Source organism: Juglans regia, chromosome 7 (assembly GCF_001411555.2).
Source record: "Juglans regia cultivar Chandler chromosome 7, Walnut 2.0, whole genome shotgun sequence".
NCBI lineage: Eukaryota > Viridiplantae > Streptophyta > Magnoliopsida > Fagales > Juglandaceae > Juglans > Juglans regia.
In genome coordinates this window covers 39,435,975-39,456,504 of record NC_049907.1, presented here as the reverse complement: position 1 = coordinate 39,456,504, position 20,530 = coordinate 39,435,975, and the positions used below count along the sequence as shown (strand labels likewise).

The following is a 20,530-nucleotide window of genomic DNA, read 5'->3' as shown; positions in this document are numbered from 1 at the left end:
TGATAATCGCATAACAACATTGATATATCCGAATCCGATAATAGACAGCAATTCTACGACAGCTAATCTCCTCTCTCCTCACATTAAAGCTCACACATAGTCAAACTTTTTTTCTTTTTCTTTTTCCTCTTTACAGAGTTGGACCCACTCTTCCTCGTTTCCTCAACCTACTCTCGATGTTTATTAACTTTTTTTACCGAAATATTTTATTTTATTTTATTTTTATTATACCTCAATTATTGAGGGTTTGATCTAGTACCTTCTATATAGATTTAAGAGTTCTCGGTATTGCATGAGACTTCACGCGCCATATATTGCATTAAGAAAAATTAAACACTTTGTGTAAATGGCGTGTGAATGAAAGTGAAATTGAACTTATGAGTGTGATGAGAGAGAGTTGAAGAGAGAAAAAATCGAACTACTAGAATTGATAATAGAGAAAAATTGAATTAATGAGAAAAGAAAAATCATTTTAAATCTAACGTGACATAAACAATTACACGTCGATTGTATCTACCGATTATATATCAAAGAAATGTTGCATCAATAGGTTAATTATCCTCAGACTTTCTTAAGTTTTTTTAGATTCAATATAGTTAATAGATTTAAGACTATCTGTCGTTTTGTGGTACTCTCCTTAATAAGAAATAGAAAACGAGTTTGGACAGTAAGAAACCACAATTTAAGGTGACTGCTCCCTTGAACTCTTCTAGAATCATGGTCATGGGTACAAACTAATTTATTACTCTTGCTCTTAATATAAAATGATGAGATCCAAACATCTCCTCAAATAATTTGATCTTTTTTAATCAAGTTTTTTTAAATCATCCAATAAATAAATGACACATCAATTTCTATAAAAAAATAAAATAAACCCCACACAATCAAATCTATTTAAAAATAAAAAACCAGATTATAAAAAGATGTGGGGGGGCCATGGGTGATTCATCCACCCCAAATGGTCCGTCCACAACCAGTCGCTACCACAGTGGGCCAACCACCCTAGTTGGGAGGAGACCGACTTATCCCTGGCGATGGATCTTCCTGTCTGGTTGGATTGAATGATCTGAGAAGTACTGTTGAGATGATCGAACTTATCGCAATCGAGATGATCTAATCGAATGGCTTATGGTCGATCCACCAATGCGAGGGTGGATCATGTGCAACAAATACTCTTTTTTTTTTTTAATTATGATAAAAGAAATCTATTGAGAATGATTTGATGTCTCTCGGTAGAGGTTTTCTCACATAAGATTTACGAAGAATAATCAACCAACAATAACCGACCTTAGTGGAACTCCGAAACTTTTCATTGCATATTATATCATGACATGTAACATATCCGATAGTCATAACTCTGCCATTTCCACCTTCACCATCCAGAGAACCAAAAAAAAAAACCAAAAGAGAAGGCGAAAAAGGGCAACTCGAACACATCAAACAGTCTCTTCCTTGCTCTCACTGTTGACACTTCACTCTCACTCTCTATACGGCTATATATCTTTCCTGACTTTACACGCCGGCTCAAGCGAATTAAACTTCTAAAAAAACAACTCGCCTCCAGAAAAATATCTACAAGGGTCTTCAACCACAAGTAATGTACAGTCGCTGCTTATCATGATTTCTTCTTTCTCCAAGCTAGTTCAGTTACCGCTCACTGCTCTGGTCCCTCCTCCACCGCCGCCGGTTATCCATGGGTGTCCTGTTTCAAATAAAACAACCACCTCTCAGTAATCATCAACTTCTTATAATTTTGTTTAAAACCAAAACCTCACCAGTTCTTCACTCTGTTGCTACTCCGTTTATAATCGCTCGTTCAAAACAAAAATCTAAAAAATCGAATGCAGTTAGTATTTAATTTCCTTTTCGTAATGCGTTACAGCTTTAGGATTCACCGTTTTAATTTATTTTAAAAAGTTCTCAGGGAAAATATTATTCAATTTTCGAAACCTGTTTGGCTATGATGAAAACAAAGGGAAGCTTCCGCAGCTTGCGAACAGAGCATAAGACGAAACAAGCAAACGAGAGGCACTTACTCAGAACTTGCTCCGCAGAGAATCTTCTAGACACGTCCTTGCAGAGCATCCTTCTGAGCAAATCTTTTGCCGCCGGGGACACCGACTGGAAAAATCTAGCCGGAAATCTGAGATTGGCCCTCAGCACCGCCTCGAAGATCTCCACCGCGGAATCACCATAAAACGGCGGGAACCCCGCGAGCATTATATACAAAACGACACCGGCGCTCCACACGTCTACCTTCTCGCAATAGTCCCTCCCGGCCAAGACCTCTGGCGCCACGTAGTACGGCGTGCCGACGACTCCGCTCAGGAGCTCGCCGTCCTTGAATATCTCGGCCGATCCGAAATCGGCGAGTTTGAGGCGGTTCCACTCGTCGAAGAGGATGTTATCAGGCTTGATGTCGCGGTGGGCCACGCCAAGTCGGTGGCAGTGGGCCACGGCCTGTAGGAGCTGGGACATGACGGTGGCGGCCTCGGGTTCGGGCATGGCACAACGAGTCACGATCCGCTGGTGGAGATCGTCGGAAGAGCATAGATCGAGGACCATATGAAGGTGCATCTCGTCCTCGTAGAGGCCGTGGAGGTTAATGACGTGAGGATGTGGGGATAGGAGGTGAAGGATCTTGGGCTCGATGAGAAGGCACTGGGCGTCGAGCGAGTCGCCCAGGGTGAGCCGCTTGTCGACGGACTTGACGGCGTAGGAGATGCCGGTTTCAGGCGAAAGGCAGCGGAAAACGACGCCAAATCGTCCCCGGCCGATCTCTTCGCACAGCTGGTAGTCTCGGTTTAGAGCCTCGGTCATTCCTTTGGGTTGTGGTGAGGGTGGGGGTGAGTTTTGAGTTCGGCAGGGGGGCTGCTGGTAGTGTTTTAAATAAGAGAAATGGTTTCGGAATGTTTTATGGGAATATTCGCAGCGAGGGCAATGGACAAATGCATACTGTGCACGTGGGTAAATCCAACGGCATGATACGCAGTTACTGTGGAGCCGTGGGATCAGGAAACAGTCAGGTAGTTTGGCTGAATTACGGGAGTGCCCTCGATTTTAGGATGGAGCAGGCTACTGAGGGACTCCGGACGGATGGGAGTCCAGTCCAACTTTGCCTTGCCTTTATATCGTACAGAAGCAGATGTTGGAGTCGCAGATATATAAATAATTTGTATAAATTTTAAATAGATAAATTTTATATAAATTTTTTTAAAAAGTGAATTATATTTTAAAAAATTATAAAAAAATTATTTTTTATTAATAAGATTTATTTATTTAAAATTTATATCTAATATTACTATATATATATATATATATAATATTTGAGTAATGATACATATAATAAATAGTTCGTAGCCCTGTAATCTGGATAAGAAAGGAATAAAAGGTCCCACTCGATTGAAGGTTATCGCATTGTTTGAGTACATGTGTAAATTAAATTAGTAGCCAATAATGTAGTTTCCGTCTCTAATCTTGATTCTTGCAAGCTAAATATATATATATATATATATATATATATATAATTGGAGAGTAGCAGTTTTACTTCAATACATTTCTGCTGTTACATCTTTTTCACGCTGATAGGTAGGTGCAATGCTTACATATTGCTACCTATAAGCCTATAAGATATGTGCATCTTTCATTGAATTAGATGGTAAATTTAATACAGCGACAAATAGAGATCATGATATTATAAATTTATGTATGATTTATATTATTCGAAGATTTTATACAAACAGTGCTATTTAATACTCTAATGTCCATCTTTTTCTTTTTTTTTTTGAATTTCTTTATAAAATCATTTAATTTAATCAATAAAAAAATCTTTATTCAATACAAAACACTCACTATGACCGAGACAAGGAAACAGGGGATTTAAATATAAAAATTCAATGAACTAATACCACTATTTGCTCCAGTACCGTGAATTTTAAGAAAATCTCTCAACCACAAAAAGACATTATTACAACAACCCATCTATCCTCCACGTATATCAAATATTTAAAGAATGATTACTTTAATTTATCATGCACAAAACATTTCCAAAACAAAACATCTGTACAACCACATGGGAGTCTTGTATTGCTTCTTTTCTTTACCCAGTCACTGAACGACACATGGGGGGAGGCGCATTATCCAATTTCAAGAATGGTACGAGTTAGGTAGGTAGAGACAACATTGCTGATTTCAGATGGCAGTGATGGAGGAATTGAATTTTATAATTGAAAAATGATAATCACACTATACTCTTCATAATATATTTTATAATTATATTGTAAAATAAAAAATATTATTATAAAATATCATATAAAGTAATGCTATTATAAAAGTGTTACTATTTAAAAATTAGGTTGATGCATGCAGCATGCTATGAGAAAATGCTGGCTTGCTACTGATCAACATGACTAGGTAGCTTCGAGGAGTAACGTGATGGCAATGTATTTGCTATAAAATGCCACTATCCCTTTTACCTGCCTGCATGCAATCAATTAATCATCCTTATTTACAATGCCATCTTCATCCAAAAGCGCGCATGAGAGCACAAGCGGTACATGAGCTGCGCGCGGAAGGATAGACATAAGTACAGATATGCAGCATTTAGCTCAAACAAGTCGTATTAAACAATGATGATCGATCATGTTGTGAAAGACAAACTGTACATGAGTTAAATATTTAAAACAGAGAGAAAGAGACAAAATGGTGATTAAGGTTGGTACATATTCATATATATTCAAGGAGGAACCACGTCATCGGAGGATAATTCTAGAGAGATGCTAGCTTCCAATTCAGTCGGAGTTGATTGCGGGAAAGTCGTGATTGGTGGCAGGTAACCTTATTCTAGTGAGACTCTTGAATAAAAAAGAGAGAAACAAAACATAAAAAGTAGAAAAGAGGAGATCAGGTAGAAAAAAGTTGGGATGTGATATGAGGTCGTGCTTTTCATGGCTTTCGGCGGAAGCAAAGGGTAATTTGGAGGCCAACTCTATTGAATTGTGCGGGTAAAAGGTACAAAAGCAGGATAATCACACAAAAATGCCAAGACTTTCAATTCCGTGAAAGTTCAGTCCGTAAGTATGCCTTTCGAAACAAGCTGGATGGACCATCTTCCAAGTCCTGACTTATAAAATATAATATAATTAAGAACGTTATATTTTTTTCCCTCCAAAAAATATTAACATTATACTATAAAACTTGCAGCTGATCTGCTTAATTCATGGGACCCTGTAAATTGGAAGAATCAAAATGGTGAGAATCATGTCATGCATTTCAGAGGCAACTGCAATAAAAAAAAATGGTTGGGAAAGTGTTTAAAATCTTTAAACTCGTTGCTAAAAGTAGAAACAACGTTTATTAAATTTTAAAAAAAAAAAAAAAAAGGACAAAAAATGGATGAAGATTTTTTCGGAGGCAATGGAGTTTTATTCGGGCAGAAGAAATTCAACTGTACGTTTAGTGCTTTGTAATGAGAGTCAAGGGAAAAAATGATATACGGATTCCGGACAATGTGAGGTACGAAGCAAGCAGGACCACAAAATAAGTCTTAGGGATATCTTCCTTGCTGGCACTGCCTGCCTGCCTGTCCGTCTGTCTTTAGCTTTAATAACTTTGGACTTTTCACCAAATTGTAAAGCAACGTTAGAATATTCGTTTCTAAGTAAACGATTTTCGTCTTCAAGTTACAGACCGACCACCTATTTCCGGGACCTGAGCCCTTTTACGTTTTCGTCGAAATTTCAGAAACCAAAAATGAAGAAAGGATCAACATAATTCCGTGTAAGGCCCGTTGTTAGTAAAAGTATTTTATTTATATTATTATAATTTTTTTTAATTTTTATATAAAATATAATAAATAATTTAACTTTTTTAAAATTTTAAAATAATAATATTAAAATATAATATTTTAATAATATTTTATTTAATTTTTAACTTTTATTTTAATTCATATCTAATTCATATCCTCTCAACTCACTGTCAGAATAAAATTAGACTTAATAATCCAATCTCCTTCTTCCTTCTGCTTTCTCCGTCTCTCTATGGGCTGCCCCAATCCTTCTTCCACTCCTTCAGGCTTCGTTTGGAATCAAAAATCCTCTCAACTCATCTCAACTCATCATTACAACTTTTTCAAATCTCAATACAAAATATAATAAACAATTCAACTTTTTCAAATTCTAAAATAATAATAATAATAATAAATAATATTCTAACAATATTTTATTATCTCAACTCAACTTAACTCAACTCACTTCAACATCCAAACGCAACCTCAGTCTTTTCTTCTTGAACACGGTCTTTGAAGTCTTCTTTGCCGTCCTCTTTTCCCCCTTCATCTTAAGCTTAAAGGAATGCACACATAATTTAAGACAAAATTCTTATACACCAGTTAAAATAAAAAGAAACTGATATTTGTTTTATGTATTTCTTTTTTTATTATTTTATCTTAGTTTATCTACGAAAGTGATAAAATTGATTGACATGATCATTTTTGTTATGACTATATATACACACACGTAATTTCAAAACTAAAATTATCTATTCAATAGCCCGTAAGTTTGTTTTTATTCTGATTATATTTTGAGTTTTATTACTTATCATCTATATTCACTACATATTATACTTATTTTTATTTTTTTATTTTATTCGTCTTAAATTAATTGAATTCTTATACTCATCATTCATATATCACATATTTAATAAGAAAAAAATATATAATTTATGGTGTGTGGAATGATAAATAAAATTTTTCTTATATTTTTTGTTTTTTAATCTCTATCATACCATTAAAAAAAATGCCACTCAAGTAACTTTTAGGGATATTAAATAAGAAAGTTTTCGAAATAATAATATTATAAGATTTTAAAAACACACGGATTCAATAAAAAAAACACCACACACTTTCATTGACCTTTGAATCAAATATATACAAATTCAGGAGCTGTTTTTGGTAACTACATATATACAGAAACATATTTGTGCAAGAATGGAATTTACAATAAATGAAAAGATTTACAAAAAATGGAAAAACAGCTAGGATTCTATATTTGAACTTGATTCATTTAACTTGACTAATTGGATCTTGATTCATTTTTCTTGGCATGATTGTTGCAATCTTCCTTAATACACCCCTGCAAAATAGGACTTCCATTGGTAAGACCAATCTTGGATTGATCAGTACGTTGCCTAGACAATGATTTGGTCAGCAAATCTGCAAGCTGGTCCTGGGTATGAACATGCTTGACCTGAAGAGTCCCTTTTTGAACTAAGCCACGGACAAAATGAAGATCTATTTGAATGTGCTTCTTGAGAGAATGATAAACTGGGTTAAAACTTAGATGATTAGCTCCAAGGTTGTCACATAGCATAGAAGGTGGAGCTTTGAGGGGAAATTCGAGTTCATTGAGAAGGCCAAGTAACCACATTGTTTTCGAGGCTGCATTAGCTAATGATTTGTATTTAGCTTCCGTACATGAGCGTGCAACAACTCTTTGTTTCTTGGAACTCCAGAAGATTGGGTTGGTACTAAGAAAACTAATATAAGCTGAAATAGACGTACGATTATCAACATTCCTAGCTCAATCAGCATCAGAGTATGTCATGAGATGCCAAGGAGTGTCCTTTCTGAGTTGAATGCCGTGAAAGATGGTTTGCTTCAGATATCGAAATAACCTTTTTGCTGTTGTCCAGTGTGTGATTGTGGGCTTATACATAAATTGAGACAACTTGTTAACGGCGAAATATATATCAAGACGTGTAAGTGAAAAATATTGAAGACTCCCAATAATGCGTCGAAATTTAGTACTATCAAAAGAAGTTATACCATCAACCAATTTTAAAGATGCACTAGTAGATAAAGAAGTTGACACATCCTTAGCACCAACCATGTTGGTTTTGGACAGCAAGTTATGGACATATTTATACTGGGACAAAAACAAACCTGCACAAGTTGAGATAACTTCCACACCCAAAAAATAGTGAAGAGTGCCCATATCTTTCAAAGAAAATCTAGCACCAAGTTGCTTAATGATAGAATGCACAAAACTGGAATCATTTCCTATAAGCACAAGGTCATCCACATATATATATATATATATATATATATATCAGAAAATAACATATAGTCAAGCCACTTCGATAAATAAATAGGGAAGAATCAGCCTTAGAGTTATGAAAACCAAGTTGAAGAAGAGCATCCCTGAGAGTTGAGTACCATGCCTGAGGGGTCTGCTTAAGACCATAAATTGCTTTACGTAATTTGTACACATGATTGGGTTTGGACATATCCTTGAACCCTGGAGGTTGACTCATATACACACCCTCGGTAATTTCCTCATGCAGAAATGCATTGTTAACATCCAATTGTCTTAAAACCCAGCCTTGCATGACAACAACAGTAACGACAGATCAAATAGTGGCTAGTTTAATAATGGGACTAAAAGTCTCCATGTAATCAATCTCAGATCTTGGATATACTGTTATGAACCCACTAGGTAGAACTCACCCTTGAAAACTAGCTTACAAGGGAATGGTGCCTAGGAGCTTATAAACCATCAACTAATCTCATACTTAGTCAATGTGGGATCGTAACAACCACCACGCTTCGCAACCGACATCCACGGCGGTCCCGGCGCTCACACGGGCTGGCTGTGCGCTAGGTCTTTTCCTAGCTTCGGGCGAACACTGCCATGCCGGCATCACCCCCCGTGCCGCACGATTGCAACCGTCGCAACATGGCCTTAGATGTGGGGTGGCTCTGATACCATTTGTTATGAACCCACTAGGTAGAACTCATCCTTGAAAACTAGCTTACAAAGGAAGGGTGCTTAGGAGCTTATAAACCATCAACTAATCTCATACTTAGTCAATGTGGGATCGTAACATATACCCTTCGCAACAAGATAGGCTTTGAAGCGATCGATTAAGCCATCAACCTTTAGCTTAACCCAAAAGACCCACTTACAACCCACAAGATTAAAGCTTACTGGAGAGAAAACTAAGTCCCAAGTGCCATGTCTCATAAGAGCAGTGAGCTCTTCAGACATGGCGGCATGCCACTGAGGCGTGGATAAGGTTTGGATCACACACGTTAGTTCAAGACTCAGAGGGAGGGGTGTTTGGTGACAACGTTGAGTTGTTTTGGTTTGAAGATGTTGTTCATAGATTGGGTGGTCATGGAGTGAGTACGACGATTTGATGTGGGAAGTGTTTCAATCGGTTCTGAGTTGAAAACAGGGGAAGAGGAAGAGTAAGGGGACGATATGATGAGAGCAGATTCACAATGGGGTTCAAGCACACTTAGAGCATTCACATCCTAAAAAGTACATTTCCTAAGTTTTTCTTAAATTTTACTCATCTTTAAGAAACATCTTACATCTCATTACCTATCATTTCTCTATTCTATTAAAATAATATATCTCTATTATTTCTTTATTACTTTTCTCTTACTTCTATTTACAAACTTAACTACTCAATATTTTTTTTTTATATTTTGAACTATTACTCTAGTGAATATTTTAAACAAAAATTTAAATTATTTTTTTCGTGAATATGATAATATTTTTTATTTTTTTATTTTTTCTTAATTAATTAATTATTTTTAAAATTATTATTTAAAACAATAACAAATATGAGAATGAGAGAAAGTGTAGATGATTGGAAGAAGAATTTATTTAATGTATTAGATTAAAATATTGATAAAAATGGTTTAGGGAATAAATAGTGATTCTCTATATTTGGGAAACATCTCCTAAACCTTTTTCCTAAAATGGAAATTGGGATGTAGGGAGTATTTTGATCAAAATCTTAAAATAAACCTTAAATTATATGGAAAATGGTGGTTTGGGGCATGGGATATGAATGCTCTTATAGGCAACATCGATGTTGAATCTAAATAATTTTGAGAATCTAAGAATCCATGAGAAGGGGATATACGGGTATTACCTAGAAGAGATGAGACAGTGAAGAACACAGTTTCTGAGACCGTGACGTTAAAAACACAGAGTTTCAATAAAAAACACCAAACACTTTCATTGACCTTTGAATCAAATATATACAAGTACATGAGCTGTTTTTGGTAACTACATATATACGAAAACAGAGTTGTGCAATAATGGAATTTACAATAAATGAAAAGAATTACAATAAATGGAAATAAATTAGTTGAGATGGGTTGAGATGATTTGTGAATAGTAGAATAAAAGTTGAATTGTTTATTATATTTTGTATGAAAATTTGAGAAAGTTGTAATGATGAGATGAGTTAACGTGAATTTTGATTGCAAACAAGGCAAATTCTATATTTGAGCATGATTCGGTTGACTTGGCTAATTGGAGCTTAATTCATTTTTCTTGGCATGATTGTTGCAATCTTCCTTAATAAATATATACGTGAGTTGAAAATATGTTAAAAGAAAGCATATGAATAATGTGAGAGAAAATAAAACCTTTACTACTGCCTGGGAACTACAAACAGCTTGGCAGCCAGAAACCTGAGCGATAAATGTACATGAGAAAGGAAAGTAGTCGTGAGATCAGGAGAAATACGTATTTCAAAACAGATGGCTAAATATTTAAAGCCTATTCTTAACCAACAGATTTCAAACCCTACAGTTCCATCAAGAAAAGAAAAGTCAAGGATTACATAATATATATTCATACAGGGAAGGAACATCAAACTCCCATACAATAACAAACATTTTTCTTGGTTAACATAACAGTTGCCCCTCATGAATATTAGGAATGTGAAAGGAATTAACCTCCAATAGCTCCTGCACGAAGTAGATGTAGAATTTAAACGCTACCTTTGAGGCCAAAGAAGAAACTCCAAGGTGATTAACCTTAACCGAGAAGAAATAATAATAAAAGGAAGACATTCCAAAACCAGAGACTTTTCAGATTGGAATTCCAAATTGCACTCTGCTGCCTTGTTTGCTTGGGGGTATGAAGAATCCCTCAAGAGTTTTTCGTGTATAGCATAACAATGGTTTTGCTAAATTAAATCATCATCCCATTGATTCATCTTCAGCACTATAACGCTCTATCTGTTTCTAACAATGGCTTTCAAGGACAATTATATTGAAATGAAAACAGCAGGATAACATTAGCCTTAATCATGCTCCTTGGATTAAGTATCTGAGCAGATCACTTCAGTGAAAGTGGCAATACATTACAAAATGAGGCACCCATTATTGTAAACCTAGTTGTGTCATGTTTTCAGCAGTAATTTGCTACAGGTAAGAGCACCATGATTATTATGTGAGCAATTTAAAAAGTGTAAGAGAGTGAGTTCAAACACCTAAAACCCATTTTATATCTATTTGGATAGACCATATGTCCAGTAAGGACACAAGCTTTCTCGGTCATCAGTTTATAAATATTGGCAATAAACCAAAAGCAGTTCCTAAACAGATTCAAAATTATCTTATTGTGCTTTTTAATAAGATTTCTTACTGATTAAAAAAATATTAAAATTTATTCGGCTTTGAATATATGTGGTTATGAGAACTTGAGTAATTGATTGCAAAATAACTGATATTACTTACCATCTCCGCTTGGACTCTGTTCCATGTCAATCTGCTCTTGCCGTGGCCACTTCAAGTCAGAAGATTCGTGCTCTGGAAAAGGCCTACCTTCTGATGAAAAACACAACTGAGGAACGGAAAAAGAATTTCGGCTAGTACTTTGCTTCTTAACTGATGAAGATTCAGCCGTAGAGCATACATCTTCATCTATTCTTGGGGTCCCAGCTCCATTGTTAAGCTTGTGTGAAAAATCTGAGAGTGGCTTTTCCTCTACCACATATTTTGATCTCTTCCTATTGAGTGGATGCTTCTTGGAATTTTGAATCGTTGGCACCCGTTGATCATTTGATGAAACAGTAGGACAGGGAGCATTTATCTTCAAGGCAACCGTTGAGATGGCTAAATTTTCAGTGCCATCAGAGTTATCAACAACGACTTCATTTGCACCACTTGTGTTTGAGACCCTAGCAGCTGCTTCTATTTCCCACATCTTGAATATAGCTTCAGTCAAACGTTCTCTGGCCAAATCCAACCCAATTATTGGTTTTGGATAGTTTAATCCCAAGTCCACCCCTGAAGCTCTCAGTACAAAACATGGTGCATCCCAAGGATGATGAATCCACTCAGTTGGCATCCGTGCTAGCTCAGGCAGCCAATGCCTCACATATTCACCCTCTGGATCGAATTTTGAGCCTTGAATCTGACTCCAAAAATTAGATAGAAAGAAACAAAAAGTCAGGTGTGAACTAAATTTGTGGCTCACTGTCCACCAATAAAACTCTATTCTGCTCAGCATGAGAATCAGGGCACCAAAGGAGTAAAAAATGTGTTTGATTTTCTTCAAAAATATCTACTTTTACTACCTTTCTCGAATCATGCAAAAACTTCCAGGATATGTAAGAAAAATTTCATGGTCAAAAAATTTTATGCTTACTCCAGTCTGACATCTGATGGCATGGCTTATTCTTATGGGGGCATTTGGACATTCTGTGGAAATTTTATACACACACAAAACAGCACCTAAAGGCGAGAAATGTAGATCACACTTTGCCACACAATTACAAGACATAGCCACATAATGCATCATTGCATATTAAAGATAAAATCTTGTATTGTCTTGAAACTCGGTCCAATAGCTTGTTATAAATTAAATTTCAACTGCTTTTATAATCAAACAAAGCCCAATATACCTCTGGGCTGTCCAGTCGCTCAAGTTCATGGCCATCCGGTAAGCTCCCAGATATATACTGCCAACCAAGGATATCACTTTCTATATCTGCATCCAGAAGTGTGTCCCAGAAATACTTCATCCCCCATTTCCATGGAAGAAGTAAAACTTTCACTGCAAAACTTGAAACAATCACTCTTACTTGATTATGTATCCATCCAGTTGCCCAAAGTTCTCTCATTCCTGCATCAACTAATGGGTAGCCAGTTCGACCCTGCCTCCAAGCCTTAAAATGGGCTTGGTCAGCATGCCAAGGGAAAAATTTCAAGTTGCTCAGTAATGACCTCTCATGAGTGAAGGGGAAGTTGAAACAAAGATAACGGGAGTATTCTCTAAGCCCGATTGCCTTGAGGAAAAGAGTCACACTCTCTTCCCCCAAAGAGTTCCCTTCTTTTGTCCATAGTACCTGTTTCATTCGCACATATTGGAAAACTTTCCGCACACTTAGTTCTCCATGATGAAGATATGGGGACAAAAGTGATGTGGAGTTCCCCTCAACCCTTAGTCTATTCTTAGAATATTCAAGCAGACGCTGCTCCACAAATTCAGTTAGAGCCTTATCAGCATTGCTCCAACCTGGAAACCATGCTCTTCCTAACAAGGCATTGCTAGATTTTTCTGATTCCTCCTCGAGACCCAATTCCCCGATTGAACACTTTTTAACAGTTCCTGTCATAAATGCAGAAGAAGCACTTCTCAGATATTCACTCCCACTGTTCTTTCACTCTTCTACACACAGACACAATATATTGAGAGGGTAAAATCTGAGCTGAACATCATGACCATTTTGCTCCCAATAGAAATATATTAAAACAGCAGTACTGCTACCTTCTTAGCTTTTGCATCACTAGAACATATTATTTATTTTTATCTCTGAAGTACACAGTTAGTTGTGTCATCAGGGAAGAACACACATAAAAGAAGTTCTGTTAGAAATGTACCTGTAGCTGGAACTAATTTCCATGGAGGAAGAAGTGAAACAGGTTCTATTTGCAAGTGCAAACATTTATTCCAATATGCCTCAAAGGTTGTAAAAGCTTGACCACTTTCATCGTATACTTCCCATGGCTCATATAACAAGTCGCCAGTATAGCTTTGCACAGAAATTCCAAGCTCCACCAGTTTTTCCTTAATGTTATGATCTCGAACAAGTGATACAGGATCTGGGATTATAGAAAAAAAAAAAAAAAAAATTAGAGCTCTTCAGATGTACCAGAGGCCACTAGAGTTTTACAAGTTCACAGACTTGTTTCTTTATCTCCTTGACACCCATATCTTATATTGGTGTAGTAATCATGTGCCCGAGCTATAAACTCAAAGAAGAACAGCTATAATAAGTTGAAAGATTCATACATGGATTAGTTTGCCACTGAATATATACCATTCAAGTACAATGGACATATAAGCATGAACGACAAATGAATGTTAGAATATATATTAAATGATTAACTTCACTTATTCTCATCAACATGGGCTTTTAGTAGTGATAAAATGGTACCAAAACATAAGTCCAGAATATGATATATATAGACTTCTTTTTATAATTAAAGTCCTGAGTATGATATATGACAACACACCTCACCTCCCCCTTATAAATTGAATATCTTTGGTGTTATGTTCCCCTTATAAAAGGGGAGTTTAGCCCACGTGCTAATGAATATCTTAGGTGTTAGAACATAAATGAAATAATTGATTCACCTGCTTCCTATTAGCTTAACAATTGATAATTTAATTATAAAAGGGGAGTTTAGACCATGTGTGACTGCGAGTGTTAGAACATAAATGAAATTGCTTCCTATTAGCTTAACAATTGATAATTTAACATTGAATAAGGTCGTAGTTGCTATGCTCACTAAATTTATTTAGTCGATTAAAGTTTATATTGGTGGAGTCAAGCTGCTTTGAAGAAAGGAACCAGAACATACCATAAAGATGGTTGAATACAACTTTTGTGGCCCCAACTGCTTTGATGCACTCGAAAAGACTGGCAAGAGTACTGTCAGTTTTGATCAGCATAAGCTCAGCCCCAAGGGACTTCAGGGACCGTTCCAAGTGGGCAAGAGATTGCTTCAGCCACCACCTTGAAACTCGGCCTGGATAAAATTGTCCCTCCTCTTTAGGGCACCATATATAGACAGGAAAAACAGAACCATCCCTAGCAGCTGCAGCTAAGGCGGGATTATCCTCTATTCTGAGGTCCCTCCTAAACCAAACGACAGTCTTGATGCTACCCATATCAGATGACTACGATCCTCCAGGCTCAAACCAAAGTTCTAAATTTCATAGTGCTTACGGTATCGTCTCTCACCTTACTCCAGAAGGAGGAAAACCAACAAAATTCTTATATCACTCGCGATATTCTATCAAACAGCTCACCTGTTCCCAATTCGAGAACCCCACACAAAGAACCTCAAAACAAAGACAATCATTTGCAGCATACTATTGGAACGGGGATTTCGCCAAAGAATTCCAAATATCTACAATAGCTCAAGAAGCATATAGTAGATGCTTATCTTCAAATATCGTTGCACAAATTGTAACGAAGCAAGACCCCACCTTAAGCAAGACCCCAGCAGCCAGACCATCGGGCTGTTCAACTTCTATACTGCTTTGCCTTCAAAGATATCCCACCTTAAGCTACCCCAACTAAGGCTTCCCAATCCCACCTCTAACCATCAATGAAATTCGGCCACTACACAAACTATCTCCGATTCCAGAACCCTTTTGTAGACTACTGAAATCCAGTATACAACATAAAAGCTACAAGGTTTTGTCTGCAAAAAATAAAAATAAAACTGCAAGAAGAAAGGGCAGTTCGAGCCAAGTACTTTTCTGCGAACCGAGTTGTGCTACACAGAAGCCTCATATCCTGCACACCCATTTAAAAATATGTGATTTTATTTTTTTATTCCCATATTTCATACTGAATTCAATATGAAATATAGGAATAAAAAAGTAAAATTACATATTTTTAAGTGGGTGTGCAGGGTGTGGAGTTTATATTTAAAATTTTTTTATTCGATAATACACATTAAAGAAAATTATCCACAACCAGTATGAAATATGGGGATAAAAAAATAAAATCACATGTTTTTAAGTGGATGTGTAGGATGTGGGGCTTATATTTAAAATTTTTCTATTCGATAATACACATTAAAGAAAATTATCCACAACCAGCTAGATTTGGAAAATACTATAGAAAGCAATAATAAGAATCATAAGAGATATTCAATACGAGGGTTTCAGCTGCAATCACATCTGTTTTGAATAATTACTGACTGAGCATTGCTATTCATAAGCCCATACATCACATACTAAGATTTTTTTATTTTTTTTAAATTTTTTTTAAATTTTTTTTGTTTTATTATTCTTAAAATAATTGAATTATTCTACTCATAATCTACATACCACATATTTGGTAAGAGAATAAAATTAAAGAAATCATAAAAAGAATAGTGTGTGATGTATGAGGCTTGGGAATAAAATTTTTCTTCCCGAAAGAAACCACCAAATACCCATTAAGGCACCAACACAAAAACCGAGTCTATAAACCATAAGACAACGACAAAATCCCCGAACTAGGCAATAATTTGTTGATGATCATCATATTAATTCACAAATTGAATCGGAGAAGTGTCTTTTTGTGAGGGTTCTACGGAAGTGATGTAAAATCATCCCCCAAAGTAGCAATAATTTGATGATAATGAAAGTGGTGGTGTGAGACGCTTGTTTGTCTCCTTCGTGAAACTTCTCCTGTGATACGAATGTTAAATATTTTAACATGAATATTAATAATTAGATTTTTAATTTTTTATAATTCACAATAATAAAAATAATGATAATTAAAATTAAATATGTATATTTTTTCATCTTTTTGATGAAGAGTTTGATCTGACTATGAAGAAATGATCACTCTAACAACTTATTCTCACAAGTATCTCTCGATGGCTAAAGGCACTATTATGTTATAGACGAGAATCATCTAACCCCTCAATACTATTTATAAACTTCTGACTATTAAGAAATCTAAAACTTTGTGTTTGACTATGATTAGAGATATATAGTTAATCTTATCTCTTAGGAGTTTTCTTATTTCATTATAACTTATCTATTAACTAATAAGTTTTGAGCTATTCCAAACTCTATCAAGATGGGTGTGTGGGACATTTAATTTAAATAAAACTCTTACATTCTCTCATTTGGCCTATATGTCCATAAAATAATATTTTCCGTTCATGGGTTTATTACAGGAAAGTAACCATATTACACAAATTCATTCCAGAAAACTTTCAGAACTCAGAATACATTACATGAATTCCGTAATATCAATGTCAAACTAACTACTAATGTCAGTCATGGTGATCCTCTATTATATAACCAACAGATTCACTTCCATGTACCATAACACCAATAACTTAATTTAACACGATCTTTAATTGGGACAATTAAGGCTAATATTGTAATATATTGGGTTCCAATTCATATCTATTGTAGACGTTAACTTGTCATCATTCATCTACATCCTCTAATGTATATATAAAGTGGAAAGACAAGAAAACAGAAACAACCATAATAAATATCTTTCAATTTTCATTAACAAAATACTCAGCATATCAATGATCTCTTTAACATGTTTACATCATGGGTATAAGCATATAACCCATCTTTTCAACATGTCCCTTAAAGTATAATCATTAACACACTATTGTTATGGATATATTTGTTTCTGTAATTTTTTCTTAACATTTATGTATTTAAATTTTCATTAAATACTTATCATTCGGAGAAAAAAAAAATATTCTAGGGAATTCTTACAATATTTTATTAGTGGCTTGACTATAAGTCGACAATTCTAAGTTCTAAAATAAATTTCCTCACTCAGATATCATACATTGTGGGTTCAAAGCATACCACAAACTCAATTTCTATTGCACATGAAGCAGTAAGAAATTTGGCTCATACTTTTCCATAAAATAGCTATACTAGATAGCAAAATATATAACCATAATTGTATTTTTCATCATTAGAGTAATCCCACAAAATAGGGTCAGAATATTCAGTTACCTTAAGAGTATCAGTTCTTCTTAAAGCAACAATATAATCTTTAATTTATTGTAAATAACCTTGCACTCTTTTCACAGCTTTTGGGTCAAGCATACTTGGGTTACTTTGGCAACAACCAAGAATGTCAACTGAAAAACTAACATTCAATCTTATACATGTTTGTGCAATCATAAGATTTATTATAGCAATCATATACAAAATTTTCTTAACAACCTAATCATTTTGAGGACACTATAAAATATTGAGCATGCCACATTTTATTTTTAAAGAACAACAATTCTTTTTGTAAAATCTTCCAAAACTCTATGCAACTATACTAAGACAATCCTAACAATCATCATCTTAATATTAAGATTCCATCCCAATTACGAATGATGTCTCATTCATAATTTTATTTTTAAAATTTCTTAGAGACATAATTTTAATATTATACTACAAACCATAATTCATACTTGCCAAAAGTAGTATACATGCATGACCATAAATACAAATATACTCCCACTGACTTACGAGTATATACATTAACAATATTTTCTTAATTTCAAAACAACATTGATATTATCGAATTTCAGATATCAATTTTTCAGAAAATCTATTACATCTTTTAAGTAATCATTTTATTCATTTCTTGCAGATTTCAGACTTTCACTCTACAATTATTTTTATATCTATTTGATGTAACTCTAGACCATAATGAGCTACTTATGCCATAGTAATTTTTAATGAGTTCTTTCAAGTTTAGTAGAAATCTCTTTCTAATCTATGCTCATTTCTAAATGAAATCATTGATTACAAATCTGATTCTATATCGTTCAACGTTGTCTTTAAAATTAGGACTTTGTCTCCAACAACTATTTACATTCGACTTTTATACATTTCAGACAATTTAGATGAAAGTACAGACTTTAAATTGATTCATGGATTTCAATCATTTTCTTATGCATCGATCTTTTATAAAATCACTTATTTCTATAACTTGTGAAAACATATACAAACCTTCATTTATTTCTAGGTCAAATTCAAATTTTAAAAATATACCATGTAACTTAACGAAAAATCAAATCAAGAAGATCATATGAGGTTACCTGGTCTGATGTCTCCATAGCCAATTCTTCAGTGGTGTTTCTCTGATGAGGTAGATGATAATTTACTTGTTGTTCCATATTATCATTAAGATAATCATAAAATGAACTATAAGCATTTTCGAAGTAAAATAATGCACTTTACAACAATCACATCTCTAGTTTCTATACTCCTACTGATTTTGCCAACCATAAGGAATTTGACATTTCAATTTCTTCAAAATTCGAATTATGAATAGAGACAATACACCCTAAATCAAAAGTCTTTGAGACTACTTACTAGAACACTATTTAAGATATATACTATTGTCTTTAATAATTTTACTACACATATTTTCAAGAAGTTAACAAAATTGGTTAGGGTTATAACCTGACTCATAATATTTTTCCTGGCACTCATTATTTTAATATAATTCGATAATTTTTATTTTTCTACCTAACTACATTTCCTCTCCATGAGAAGTGCCTCAAGAATTACTAATGGCTTGAGACTTCTCATGTAGTAGATAGATACATCCATACAATGAAAATCATCTATGAAAGTAATGAAATACTTATATCTATCAAACATTATAGAGAACAGATTTACATGCGCCTATATGCATTATCTCAAAAAACTCTATTCTTTGTACTATATTTTCTTGATATATTTGATTTGTTTTCCTTTTATACAAATCAATACACGTCCTGAAAATAGAAAAATCTAAATGCGGAAAATATTTTATTTATTAATCTCTATAACTTTTCTTGGAGATATTCTCCAAACTTTTATGTCACAAATTATGTTTCAAATTCTATGCCATAAATTGTAAAAAAAATTAATAAATCATTTTTTATTTGATTCCAATACATGCCTCACTAGTGAAAATGAAAATTTTTTAACAAAAACACTAATACGAAGGCATGATAAATACAAATTTTATTGGAAGAAAAATTGGAACAAACATAAATGACATTTTGAAACAATTTAAAAATTTGAACATCTGTGCTCGAGTTCAACCACTAGAATAAGTATCAATATTCATAGAGTTTGATTTGAAACTTATACAGACAAAATACATATGAACATTTGTACTTAAGTTCAATTTAAAAGAATGTATAAATATGTATAAGATCTGATTCGAAATTTATACAGAAAAAAAGTTTACCCTTCCCTTCAAATCATGTCTCATGCTCCTTCATGTATCGTTGTTTCTTTTAATTGACACAATTCTTATATTTTCATCACCATCATTTTCTTCATTTTCCAAAAGATACAAATGATTTTTCATATAAATTAGCAAAATAAATTTGTATCTAGCTAACAATCATGCTACCAACTTTTCATATCTCATTACTTTAATAAAATAATAATGCATCTGAAATAAACCATTATGTACAAAACTAAGAAATTCCTATAGTTTGATATGTAGTAATTAATCAAATATTCTAAAACATTGTATTTTTCTGATCCTTATCACTATTCTCAATAATAATTGATGTTAAGACTTAAAATGAATAAATCAGGAACTAAAACTCTTGGTATAAATTTGGCATGCTCATTTTTCTCTATACTAGAGTCAATTCCGTACAGAAAACCTTGTAAATATATTTGTATACTTATTGCAAGAAAAATATTTTAATCACATTAATGCT

The 20,530-nt window shown here is 34.2% G+C and overlaps 2 protein-coding genes across 2 annotated transcripts; both read right to left on the bottom strand.

Moving 5' to 3' along the window:
- Window positions 1-1,288: 1,288 nt before the first annotated feature.
- On the bottom strand, window positions 1,289-2,891 carry LOC108991068 (phosphoenolpyruvate carboxylase kinase 1-like). Its single transcript, XM_018965211.2, has 2 exons — window positions 2,037-2,891; window positions 1,289-1,702 (listed from the first exon to the last, which is right to left on the bottom strand). The coding sequence occupies exons 1-2, from the start codon at window positions 2,818-2,820 to the stop codon at window positions 1,644-1,646; spliced, it is 843 nt and encodes a 280-aa protein (XP_018820756.1). The 5' UTR covers window positions 2,821-2,891; the 3' UTR covers window positions 1,289-1,643.
- Window positions 2,892-10,520: 7,629 nt separating this feature from the next.
- Window positions 10,521-15,546, bottom strand: LOC108991067 (cryptochrome-1-like). Its single transcript, XM_018965210.2, has 5 exons — window positions 14,675-15,546; window positions 13,691-13,912; window positions 12,712-13,418; window positions 11,543-12,221; window positions 10,521-10,768 (listed from the first exon to the last, which is right to left on the bottom strand). The coding sequence occupies exons 1-5, from the start codon at window positions 14,982-14,984 to the stop codon at window positions 10,752-10,754; spliced, it is 1,935 nt and encodes a 644-aa protein (XP_018820755.1). The 5' UTR covers window positions 14,985-15,546; the 3' UTR covers window positions 10,521-10,751.
- Between the last annotated feature and the right edge of the window lie 4,984 nt (window positions 15,547-20,530).